The 13052-nt window shown below is 33.7% G+C and overlaps 1 protein-coding gene across 3 annotated transcripts; it reads left to right on the forward strand.

The window, feature by feature from the left end:
- Nucleotides 1-114: 114 nt before the first annotated feature.
- On the forward strand, nt 115-9739 carry LOC112528298 (pentatricopeptide repeat-containing protein At1g76280). 3 transcript variants are annotated; one of them, XM_025139299.1, is made up of 13 exons: nt 115-328; nt 1104-1191; nt 1492-1661; nt 1895-2002; nt 2150-2332; nt 3536-4057; nt 4385-4480; nt 4595-4768; nt 5200-5427; nt 6065-6193; nt 6939-7127; nt 8001-8120; nt 9218-9739. In XM_025139299.1, the coding sequence occupies exons 1-13, from the start codon at nt 188-190 to the stop codon at nt 9602-9604; spliced, it is 2535 nt and encodes an 844-aa protein (XP_024995067.1). In that variant the 5' UTR covers nt 115-187; the 3' UTR covers nt 9605-9739. The 3 variants fall into 3 exon arrangements, with proteins under 3 accessions (XP_024995067.1, XP_024995069.1, XP_024995068.1); XM_025139300.1 differs by lacking the exon at nt 1104-1191 and having other exon boundaries at nt 242-328; nt 9218-9604; XM_025139301.1 differs by lacking the exons at nt 1104-1191; nt 1492-1661 and having other exon boundaries at nt 136-328; nt 9218-9604.
- The last annotated feature ends 3313 nt before the right edge of the window (nt 9740-13052 follow it).

The raw sequence follows: 13052 nt of genomic DNA on the forward strand, positions 1-13052 counted from the left end.
AAACTTAAGAGTTAAATAAGTGGTTGATAAAAGTTTAAGGACTGAAATGGCATATATGTGAAACTTAAGAGTTAAGTACGGATAGTAGATGTGACGTCCGTCGTTCGGCGTTCTTCTGAATGAGGGCAATACAACACTGGTTAGGGTTTTACGCTGATCCAGGAATTGGCGGGCATTTGGTTAGAAGATGAAACCAGTGGTTGGACTGGTGGTGTCGAACAAAATGCAGAAATCGGTAGTGGTCGCCGTCGACAGTCTATTCCATAAAAGAATCTACAATCGCTACATGACACATGATGAACAAAATCGGTGCAATATTAGCGATCGAGTACGTTTTCTTCTTATTACTTATGAATAAATCTCAAATTTTGAACAATCTGCTCTAATCCTGATAACTTTCAACCCCAAAGTCGGTACAATTATTTGTATATTTGAAGTTATATCAGTTGTACAGTATAGCAACATATCATAAGCAGAAAATTGTTTGCTTGAAACCTATATTTTGAAGCAAGAGCAGTGTTTAGTTTCGTCTTTGACTAGAAAGTCCAAAAATTTCCCCAAATTGCTGTTTTGGAGCGATCCTATGGACATTGCTGTTGATGGAATAGTTAATGCCTAAACTTTACTAGGGGCTAAGAAATGCTTCACTAAAGAGGATACGAGAGGGACAGAGGGGGTGTACTCGGCAGTAAACACGAGACAAGAAAAACCAAAGGTGTAGTACAGGAAGGCTTAAGCAGTTAAGCTAGAAGAATACAAGTAATCCTTCCCAACATAAATCGAAGTCAAAGTGTAGAGTCTTGATGGAATGGAAGTGGTATGCTATAAATATTGAAGTCACCAAAAAACATAAACAAACATATAACTTAAGTTAGAAATACTATTAACAAAATGTTAATCCATGCATCCCAATAATGCATGGTAAATTTATAGCATACCACTTCCATTCCGTTAAGAAGCTACACTTTGACATTGGATGTGAAATGGATTGTTGTCAACCTCCAAATTCTTGTGGAAAGTGTGCAATGAACTTGCAACAATTACTACAAATAGTTTATGGCTATTAAATTTGGAACATATTTTTTATGAGTACTGTTGTGTAGGGAAGAAACAAGGGTTCTAGAGAAGTGAAGAGATTTTATTCAAGTGGAGGAACACCAAAAGAATGGAGAAGTTCCTCAACACTATATGGTATGATAACTGGTATTATGGATTCCAAAATGTAAAGGATCACTATGTTATTGGTCAGAGTGATCATCTTTCTTTGGAGAATTATTATGAGCTTATGTAGATATTTTGAATTGCAAACTATTTATTTGACAATACCTTTTTAGTTCTTTCACCAAATTAAATGCATTTACATCAACTTATGATATGAAACATGACCACGATGACTAAAATGGAGAAGCAAGACTTTGTCTGTGGTTTTAGGGATTAATTGATAACTCTTCTGAATCATCATATTGTACTTTACATGCCATGGGGGTTTAGGCTATCCAGTTATGGGGCAAGTTCAGAAGCAAATCATGGATGCACTTCACTTGGGCGAAAGAAAAAGGGCTTCCAGTCTGCTGTCTCATTTTGACTACAACAAGCCTGCATTGATAGCGAACAATTTCGTTCAAATTCTTGAATATTGTACATTGGCACCTGATCCCCTGGTAGGCCATGGAATGAATTACTTTACGGTGTTTATTTTCATTGGGAATTGTAATCTACTATGAATATGCAAACAATTGATTCTCCATGTATTGCTTTAGTTTTTTTTAATTACATAAGTAAACTTATCAAATATCTGGCATCTTGCTCTTTTTGTTACTTGTTCTTCACTAAATATGTCACCCCATATGTCGTTGTTCTTTGAGGCATTATATGAATTTATTCTTTCATGTAGTTTGCCATGGAGATTTGGAGAACTATGGAGGAAAAAGGAATTGACATGAACAATGAATGCCACACTCTTGTTATCCTTGCCCTCTGCAAAGGTGGTTACTTAGAGGAGGTATAAACATTTTTTAAATAGGTGTTTGTATTTGCCGTATGATGAGTTGCATTTTAAATAGTTGGATTGAAAAAGAAGTTGCATTTAAAAAAAAACACAGGTGTTACTGGTTAATTACAGTGTTTCTTGTCCAAATCTGTTATGTAGGCATTCACCTTGATGAGTAATTATGGGGAAACACCAGATTTTTATCCTACTCTGAGCAAATATAATACTCTTCTGAGAGCTTCTGCTAAAATGCGGAGTGGAACTCATGTCAGTAAATGTTTGGATCTAATGGAGCGTGATATGGTGGGGAAAAATGAAGTAACGTATGGCCAGCTCCTCAGGGTATGTACAGCAATACCAATTGAACTTCTGAATTCTTTGTAGAGCATGCAGAGAGTTGCTATTGAGGTTTTTTCTCTTCTTTATTTTTGTAGTCATCATGTTAAAAATAGTCAAAATTCACATGCAATGTTATTTGGTATGTTAAAATGTTAATTTTTCCGAGGCAACATATAAAGAGCCATTTTAGAAAGGAAGCCCTAAAGCAGAATATGGGATTTAGATACCGAGAAATAAGGGAAAAAGACTCATGTCACTTTTCAGCACATGTAAAAATTTCAAACTTCACATGCTGCAGGAACTCTTATGATCCAATGATTAATGATGTGACATACTCTTGAATATTGCATACAACCATCGAATTTCAACGAACAACTGCTTCTAGTCTCAAGAAGCAATAAAATTCAACTGAGCCACTAATTGAAGTTTTCTATTCTAGCGAGTCATAATTGAGATCTTTTGGCACATTATACGACACTGAAGAAGGTATTATGTGATTTAAAATCAGAAATCTTGCCTTGAAGCTTTTAAATAGATAATGTTAATCTGACAATTCATTAGAAACTAGAATCGGACTCTTTAGTCTATTTAATTTGTGGATATGCATCTTTAGTATCGATGATGCACAATGGAAGCACGCTAGGTGTGTTTTAGCAAGTGATTGTTTAACTTATGCTTTGGAGGGTAAATTAAAACGTTTCAGAATATCCTTCATGGCATACAATGAGTCCTTTATATAGGACGCTGCTAATTTTGACAGATTCAACCAAATTAAAAATTATGCTTAAAATACTGAAATTCTCTACCTAATGGACACGATTTTCATTGAAAACACGATAAAATTAAAGAGAAATTTTGGGGAAATTTGAAATCGGAGCTCCAAATGATAGGATTTTGCCCGACTGTGTGTGGGCTGTTGAGACCTTTTTGTGGGCTGATCGCACACGTCATAAGTCCACTTGCATTTCAAGTTGTACCGTTTAAAGTTGGCACGGTTTCCCTTTTGCTTCTCACATCCTCGCTGCTCCATATATTGGTCAGCCATTTGTGTCGATTTTACCTCATCAATACAGGTGGACTTCTATCTCTTTTTTTCCATCATATAGTGTCTATTTTGACAAGAGTAAAGGATTGATCACTTATTTGCTGAATAAGTTATTGATTCTGGTGTTATCCAGTGAGTGTATTCTAAATTTATTCTTTCAGCTTGCAGTTTTTCAGAAAAATCTCTCAGCAGTTCATAGCATCTGGAAGGAGTATACCAGATATTACAGTTTCAACCTTTTTTCTCTAAGAGAATTCATCTGGTCCTTTTCGAGGTTGGGAGATATTGATGCTGCATGTGAAGCTTTACGGCAACTGGTGACCTTAGCTTTCCGGGGAGGATTTATCATCAAGAGAAATGCTGACAAACAAATGCTCTTTCCAAGACTGAGTGTACCAATACCTTTCTACAATAATTTGGATTTGAGCAGATGTAGAAAGGTTAATATAACCTGCGTTCCTTCTGTATATGAAAATGGTAAGGAAAAGTCTACTCAGGCAAATAGTATGGACCATCACAAAGTTGTGGACTTTGACTTGAAAGAAGTCAAAAGTGTTGGAATGGTGCTAGGAAATCCAAAAGGCATTTTTGTTACCAAGATCTTGAGGCTTTCCTTTACTCATGTTATAAAAGCTTGTGCACGAGCTAAAAACCATAAGCTGGCGGAGCAGTTATTCTTTCAGGTAGTATCTCATTTCACATGCACAATCCAACTACATGTATTTTAGTTAGAAAATTACATATATGTAGAAGTTTATTCTAATTTCATTGTATGCAATTTTTAATAGGAGAACTTCACTTGTACATGTTCTTTATTAGCCAAACCAAATAAATCCAATATATCCCTCCTGAGGTGGGGTCTGGCTGTCTGGGGAGGTATGATGTATGCAGACCTCACCTCTACATTTTTTTATTTTTTTATCGTGGAACAATTATATTTTCTCTTTGAAAGTTTCCGATGTCTCATCTATCTTCTAGTTTCTGATTTTATTTTGTTCTATTTGGTTCAGATGCAAAATCTTGGCATCCAGCCATCACGTGGTGCATATGATGGCCTTATTAGAGTGCTTGCTCGAACCAGAGGTTTCCATGATGGCATGGAAGTGGTATTAAGTACTTCCATTCTTATTATGCCCCATCCTTTGTCTCAGATTAACCTATTTGTCCCTTTGAGTTGACATAAGTTTTTTTTTGTTCTGGTTCTTGGCTATTTTGTGCAGCTAAAGTTGATGCAACAAAAGAATCTCAAGCCACTTGATTCAACTCTTGCAGCACTATCTATAAGTTGCAGTAAAGACTTGGAATTGGATTTGGCTGCGGCGTTTTTGAATCAGATGGCCAAATGTGAAAGACCATATCCTTATAATGCGTTGCTTAAAGCATGTGATATCCTGGTTAGTGCGCAAATATCAACGGAAGTGAATCTAAGCTGTAATTCTGTATAGTGCTAGCGTATACCATAAAACTCACTTTAACTTCTGGCTGCTGGTATTAGGAAAGAGAGAACATAAATTTTGTTAAGCATCAATAGCAAGATGAGTTAAATGTTATTGTCTATTAACTTCAATTTAAATAAATGGCGTTTGAAATGCATTTTAGAACTGACATCCTCTTTATATTTGTTGAAACTCACCATAACCGTTTTCTTCAATCTTGATGTGTGATCTATACTCGTAACTGTGTTTTAGTAACAAATGATGAATCTGTATCTAAAAAAAGTTCGTTTCTCTTTTTTTTTTCTGTATTTTTATTTGTGAAATCATTGGTAGTTGAATAAATGCTACCTTAATCATGGCAAATTATGCTTGTTTAATCAACCTTGCAGGATACACCTGAACGTGGGGTTCATGTATTTGGTAAAATGAAGCAGCTGAAAGTAACTCCAAATATCAAAACATATGAGTTGCTATTTTCATTGTTTGGCAACGTGAATGCTCCCTATGAAAATGGAAATATTTTGTCACAAGCAGAAGTTGCTAAAAGGATACGTGCTCTAGAGGATGATATGATGAGAAATGGCATTCAGCACAGTTATTTATCAATAAGGAACTTGGTAAGTGCTTTTTCGTGCTTTATATCTTCAAATTTGAAGATTTTGAAAAGTAATTGAGGGGCTTTATACAATGTAAAAAATTGTAAAACCATAGTGTGTAAAGAGGCATCAACAGAACTAACAACAGTAATGCTGTATAGAAAAAAGAGGAGAGTGTTACAAGAAGAAAATAGAGAAAAAGGTCTATAGGAAGGAACTTGTAAAAATCTATGCGAAATTATCATATCATTTAGTTGTAGGGCTTGTGGGATTATGCAATTTTACATTGTATAAAAGGTTCATTCTTCTCTTTGTGTTGTGGAAAAGTTGAAGAATGGATCAAAAGATTCTGATAGTTGATAAATATGTTTCACGATCATAAGAGAACATGATAAGGAAAATACAGTCTCATGGAGATCACAACATATGACTGAACGGATACTTTTAGGAACTCTTTTGGTCATCTATATAAACTAACCTTCAATAATCAAAGAGTGAAGAACTCTTGTGAACCCAAATCAGTAGTGTTATTCATGACATAGGAATATCTAATTTGAATGTAAATGAGAGTATGTGGGGTCTCTAGGACTGTAATCCTGAGAATACTATGCTTTGGAGCGCTGAAAGACTGAAACTTCCTCTTTTTGATGATTTATAGCTGCACGCACTTGGATCAGAGGGGATGATAAGCAGGCTCTTACACTACTTGCGTGTGGCAGAAAACCAATATCCTCCACGAACCCCAATCTACAACATAGTGTTGCATTCACTTGTTGATGCTGAGGAGGTAAGTAAGATATAGATATATATATATACAGAGAGAGAGAGAGAGAGGGAGAGGTTGGGGGGAGGGAGGGAGGGACAATCAAATGAAAACCCAAAATGTTACAAACTTGTGAGGTCCTAACCATTCACTATGTTAACTTTAATCATGATTCATATTGTTTAACATGTTTTGTTATTATGTGTGAATTTGTGTGTGTGTTTCATATATGAAACATACAAGACTGTTTCGCATGTGAAAAAACATGTAAATACGTTTCATATATGAAACCCATACAATAACAAAACATGTGAAACAATATGAATCATGGATTAAATTAAACAATTGAGTGGTTAGGATGGTCCTCAGGGGTTTGCAACATGTTGCATGGTTTTCATTTGATTCCACTCATATATATATATATATATATATATATATATATATACACACACACACAGAGACAGAGAAGGGAGGGGGGGGGGGGAGGATCAAACGAGAACAGGGTCAAAAAAGAGAGTACGAGAATGGTCAAATCACATGTGATTTTACACTGAAATCACATGCAACTACAGAACATGTTCAAAATGCAAGGGGTGTGCAGGGGACTTCGCCCTCAACCCCAATAACATGTGATTTTATACGTGATTTTAGTTTAAAATCACATGTAGTTTGGTCACTCTTCTCGTTTGAAGGGGACTATATAGATATATCCTCTGACAGAGGCTGTCCCTTTCTTATATAAATAGTAACTTCTTGTCTTGCAATCCAGGGTGACGTGGCTATCAATGTATTCAAGACTTTGATGTCACATGGCTATTGTCCAAATGGTGTGACTCTTAATATTATGATTGACTGCTGCACCATTACCAGATCATTCAAATCCGCTCAGGGTTTGATCGCCATGAGGATTCGTTATGGTTATCCACCTAACGTGCAAACTTATACGTCTCTTATAAAGGTATTTGGATGTGCCAACATTCATATATCCAGTTTCACACACTTGTACAATGTACACCACTGGTCTTGTCTTAGTTTGCATGATTGTACACCACTTGTTTTCCATTCGTAAGAACTTCATGACTTTCTATAATTGAAGCAATCCAACGAAGTTTGCCTTAGTTTATATTTAGTGTAACAAATAATTTTTTTTCTCAATCAATGTAACAAAGTTTCAAATTTTCCTATTTAGTATAACGAAGTTTCAAAATATTCTATTTTATACCCATTTTGACAGGTAACCTGGTGATCTTTTAACATTTGATTACGTGGATGTCAACTTTATTGTCCACTTTGCCATAATTCTTTCATAAACGATTATCCACGTCATAAAATGTTACAAGATCAATAGGTTACCGATCAAGATGGGTACAATATAGAAAGTTTTGAAACTGTTACATCGATTGAGAAAAAAGTTCTTTTTCCTCACCAAAGGGTCATTGCCCCAACGGTGCCTGGGTTACCGGTAGATCCCTGCCTCCTAGCAGGAGGCAGGTCAAAGGTTCAAACCTTCGTTACATTAAATAGGAACTAAACCAAACTTTGATGCATTTTGGCTTCTATAATCAAAAATTTATTATCTGAAAATTGGCTGATCAGCGTTGTTTTAATGTAATAACATGATGGCTCAAAATTGGATATTAGTCAATGCTCTAGTTCATTTTTGAGCTTCTAACGAGAACCATATGATGGATCAAAGCTTCTTTTGTCTTATGTAATTGTTTCATGAGTTATACAAAATGGTGTTCGATGGATCCACTTTTGTCATATTTTGATTCATACAAGATCGCCCATTCACCACTTCCTTTCCACTTTGATAATCAATCCATTCCAGGCTGTGTTGGCATTGGGAGATTTTGATGAAGCATTGACCCTTCTGAACCATGCATGCTCGGAAGGAATCCAAATTGATGCATTGTTGTTCAACGCAATTCTCAGAGAAGCAGCTTGGCAGGTATCCCAGGACTCTGTATACTTGAGTCTTTTTTATCAAGCTTTATAGAATACCTCCATTTTACAACGCTGCATGTTTGCTTGCTGCCGTTATTGATTTTGCTTCTCAACTTTCCTCTTTTGGAGGATATAAGACTAATGGTCGAAACGGTTTTCATAAACCATGTTTAAACGGTTTTCAAACGGTTTTCATAAACCATGTTAATTCTCTAGGATATAAGCCTAGAGAAAATCGTTGCATTTTCTTTTCTGGAAATTTCAAAGTTAAAAGCTATCTATCAGCCGATTTTCATTGTTGCCCCTTAGTGTGCGTTTGGTATGCGGAATGGACTGGATTGGACAGGATCAATGGGCGAGAGTAAGGTCGGCTAGTGAAAGAACTGTGGAAGGTTTAAGGGTTCTAATTTGATATGGGTAGTTTAGTAATTTACCAATCTTATCTCATCTCCCTTACAAAAATGCATTTGCCCCACTCATTCCTTTCCCAATCTAATGTCGAGCCAATCATGGGACAACAAGTTTGTTATCTATCATGTTTTGCCTGTCCTGTGTACCAAACGCACCTTTACTTATGCCATTGATTTTGGTCTAAAATATTCCATCAATGGAGGACAGTAAAACAATCTTATAAAATTCTTTCTCAATTTTATAATACTCTCTTTTCACATAGGTTTCGGGTATCTAGTAATAGAAATATAGAGCTTTTATACTCCCTCCATCCCAAAGTAAACGTCTACAATGAAAAAAGGCATGCAGTTTTAGAAATATGTAATTATTTTACTATTTAATCAACTAAACGCCAATTTTATCCTTTATAATGAATTTTCTCCGTCTCACAACACCCTTAGAATTGGAAAGTAAGCATTTTGGCACAACCTAAGATAGAAATGTGCTTTGTAGAAAGTGTTGTGCTTATTATTCTCTTTCATAAACCTCTTTGGGAAATTGGGTGGTTTCTCGGAAACAACCTATCTGTCCCTTGATACGGCCTTTTCAAACACATCTTTGGGTAGGCTATACTGGTTTCCTTGGTTTTGTTTTAAATACATTATGAAGAAAAAAGCTGCAACTTTTTTATTGTGTACCTTGATTATACAGGATAGAATAGACATAATCGAATTTGTGATGGATCGTATGCTGAAAGAGAAAGTCCGACCTGATGCTGCAACCTGCGGTTACGTTTTCTCACTATACGTTGATCGTGGTTTCTATAACACGGCCATGGAGGCACTGCAAGTTATGAGTATATGCATGTTATCCGAACAAGATATCAACGAAAACACAACACTTTTCGAGGATGACTTCATTTATGCAGAAGATTTGGAGGCCGAATCAAGAGCTTTGGAACACTTCATAGACTCCGAGCATCATGCCGTAGCCCTTTTGAACTTAAGATGGTGTGCCATGCAGGGGAACCCGATTTCATGGTCGATCCATGATAGCTCGTGGGTCAAGAGGCTCTCGGCTGCAAACCGTTATAGATAAATCGACTACTAATTTGAGATAAAAGACATTTACCAACAATTGTATTAAGAAAATAAGAAAATGCATTGGTTGGTTTTTACTTTGTTGTTTTAGGTTAAATTGTGCCAAAATAAAAAAAAAGTCGTTTTAGTTCATATTTAATGTAACAATAACTTTTTTTTATACTTTAATTGGTGTTAAAAAGTTAATTTTTACCCATTTTAACCTGACAAATATTTTAAATTTTGTATGGGTTATGTAAACATGTTATATCAAAAATCTAAGTGATGTAATGTAAGTTAAGGTAAAAATGAGTACAAAGAAGAAGAATTCAACATTTGTAGTAGTAATTGAGGAAAAAGATTTGTCTTATATGACAAAATTTGATGTATTTAGATATTTTATCAGTTGTTTTAATTGAATTATATATATATATATATATATATATATATATATATATATATATATATATATATATATATATATATATAGACTTAGGATCACGTGAGACCAGCCTGTTTTCGTGAAACCCGTGAGACCAGTTTTTTACACTTGAAACTTCACAGCATACAGCAGGTAACCTTCACAGTGTTTTTGCTGTGAAGGTTCGACTTTTTTAAACCTTCACAAACCTTCACAGTGTTTTTGCTGTGAAGTTTCAAGTGTAAAAATGTGGTCTTACGGGTTTCACGAAAACAGTCTGGTCTCACGTGAACCCGACCTTATATATACATATACATATACATATACATATACATATACATATAGAGAGAGAGGCGCGTTCAAATGAAAACCATGCAATTCTTAGAAACCGTGTAAACTAATTTCGACCAATAGGAAAATTTCATTTTTTTCTAATTAAATTTAATTATTAATAATATATTGGTCATTTGCATTGTTTTCTATTAAATATGAAAGTTATTAATAAATCTTAATTAAGGTAACATAATAAAGAAAATTTTATAAATGGTAACATTTAAATATTTAATTAAATTATAATATTAAAAATTGGATTTTGTTACATTGTGTCTCGGTTTATTATTGCCATTATTCATGAAATCGTAAGTTATTAATTCGATTAATAAATTCATGAAATCAGTAATAGAATAAAAAAAGTATTCATGAAACCGGTTTCATAAATGGTGAAATTGGTGCATGAAGTGAAAATGATTATGAAATAAGTGCATGATGAAACCGGTTTCATACATGGTGAAATTGGTGCATGGAGTAAGTGAAAATGATTATTGAATGGGTGCATGATGAAACCGGTTTCATACATGGTGAAATTGGTGCATGGAGTAAGTGAAAATAATAATGAAATAGGTGCATGATGAAATGGGTATAACATGAAATAGGTGCATCAAGAAATGGATGCATGATGAATACGGTGCATGATGATACGGTTGCGTGAAGGAAGTGAAACCATTTCAGAAAAGATAAGAAAAAGCTTGTGTAATTAGCGAAAAGTGAAGCAATTTCATTATCAGCTGTGAAACAGATTAATGTTAGATTTGTTTACAAAACGTTCATTGAGGAGCTTGTTTTATGAAACATATGCAGATTGGTTCATGAAAACGTTCATTGAGTAGCTTGTTTTATAAAACTTTTGGGGATGAACTGGTTGTGTAATTTTCTTATCAAACAATTATTGATGAAATTGTTTTATTTTGTTAAGAACATGTTGTGTAATAAGCAAACAGTGAAACCATTTCATAATTGCATAACGACGGTGAAACCATTTCATAATTGTTAAGAACATGTTNTTGTTAAGAACATGTTGTGTAATAAGCAAACAGTGAAACCATTTCATAATTGCATAACGACGGTGAAACCATTTCATAATTGTTAAGAACATGTTATGTAATAAGCAAACAATGAAACCATTTCATAATTAAATTAAAACGGATCCATCTACCGAAAACATGAAAATGACAAATGTCTCATCTAATAGGCAAACAGTGAAACCATTTCATAATAAGATTGAAACGAATTCATCTTATGAGAAAATGAAAAATGACAGATGGCTCATCTAGAAAGACGTTTATTTGTGTATCGTAAAAAATACGGTGAAATCATTTCATTCATTAAATGTAACAGTTAAAAATATTGTTTCTTTGTTCAAAATGGGGTTGATTAAGGAAATTGATGATTATACCCGATTTATTGATATAGACGGTTTTACAATTTTGCCCCTTTTCCAATTAAAAAAAATATTTTTATTTTTTTATTTTTAACTCTCTAATATAAACTAAATTAATCTTAACCATTGATTAAAAAAATGGATGAATGAGATTGGTTTATATGGTTTACATAAATGATGGCGGTTTTCATTTGATCGTTCCCCTCTCTCTCTATCTCTCTCTCTCTCTCTCTCTCTCTATATATATATATATATATATATAGGATTGGGTTCATGTGAGATCAAGGGTTTTTCGTGAAACCCGTAAGACCAATTTATGTTCATTGATCAACTTTATAAGCTAATGATCTAATGGTTTAAAGTTGCATGGTGACAATTTTGTGATTATTGAGAAGTCTCATGGCAATTTKGTGATTATGAATGTTCAGATTGTAGATCTAATCCAAGAGTTGAGAATTGGTCTTACGGGTCTCACGAAAAAACCTTGTTCTCACATGATCCTAAGTATACACACACACACACACACACACACACACATATATATATATATATATATGTATATATAGGGTTGAATTCACATGAGACCAACATGTGTTTTTGTGAGATCACCATTTTTTTACACTTGAAATTTCATAGCAAAACGTTGCGAAGGTAAAAAAACGGAACCTTCATAGCAAAAACACTATAAAGGTTACCTTTACAGCGTTTTACTATGAAGTTTCAATGGTTCTCACGAAAACAAGATGGTCTTACGTAATCCAAGTTTTCATTTGACAAAATAGTTGATAAATTAATTACAATTGGTAAAAACTAGTTGATAAGCTAGTAGAAAAATACAAAATAATCAAAAAGACATGTTAAAAAATTAGTTAATTCTATTATTTCATAATATATATTAAAAACAAATAATGAATAGACTTAATTACATTTTTCGTTCTTATGGTTTGTTAAAAACTTCAGGTTTCATCTCTATGGTTTTGAAATTTCGATTTTTGTCCCTATGGCTTGAAATTCATTTTTATTTTCGTCCTTTAAGCCAAAACACTAATTTTAAGTATGAAAGACTAAAATAGAAATGAATTATAACTATAAAGACGAAAACACAATAAACTTTAAATAACAATAACGAAATAGATAAAGGATTATAAAATGTAGGGATGAAAATTGTCAATTTAAAATCATAAAGATGAAAATAATTTTTTTTTTAAAAACCACAAGCACTAAAAACATAATTAATTCTAATTAATAATTTAATATGTTAAGTAATATAAACTAGATGGTAAAAATAAATAAATAGTATAATATGTTAATTAATAGAATTTTAGTTAC

Source organism: Cynara cardunculus, assembly GCF_001531365.2.
Source record: "Cynara cardunculus var. scolymus isolate 2C chromosome LG 15, CcrdV1, whole genome shotgun sequence".
In the NCBI taxonomy this organism is placed as follows: domain Eukaryota; kingdom Viridiplantae; phylum Streptophyta; class Magnoliopsida; order Asterales; family Asteraceae; genus Cynara; species Cynara cardunculus.

What these genes read in the sequence shown, in the direction of transcription:
- LOC112528298 (XM_025139299.1), top strand. Translation starts at nt 188, where the DNA reads ATGAAACCAGTGGTTGGACTGGTGGTGTCGAACAAAATGCAGAAATCG. An exon ending in CGTATGGCCAGCTCCTCAGG is followed by an intron (nt 2,333 to 3,535) that starts GTATGTACAGCA and finishes TTATTCTTTCAG; the next exon opens with CTTGCAGTTTTTCAGAAAAA. An exon ending in ATTTATCAATAAGGAACTTG is followed by an intron (nt 5,428 to 6,064) that starts GTAAGTGCTTTT and finishes GATGATTTATAG; the next exon opens with CTGCACGCACTTGGATCAGA.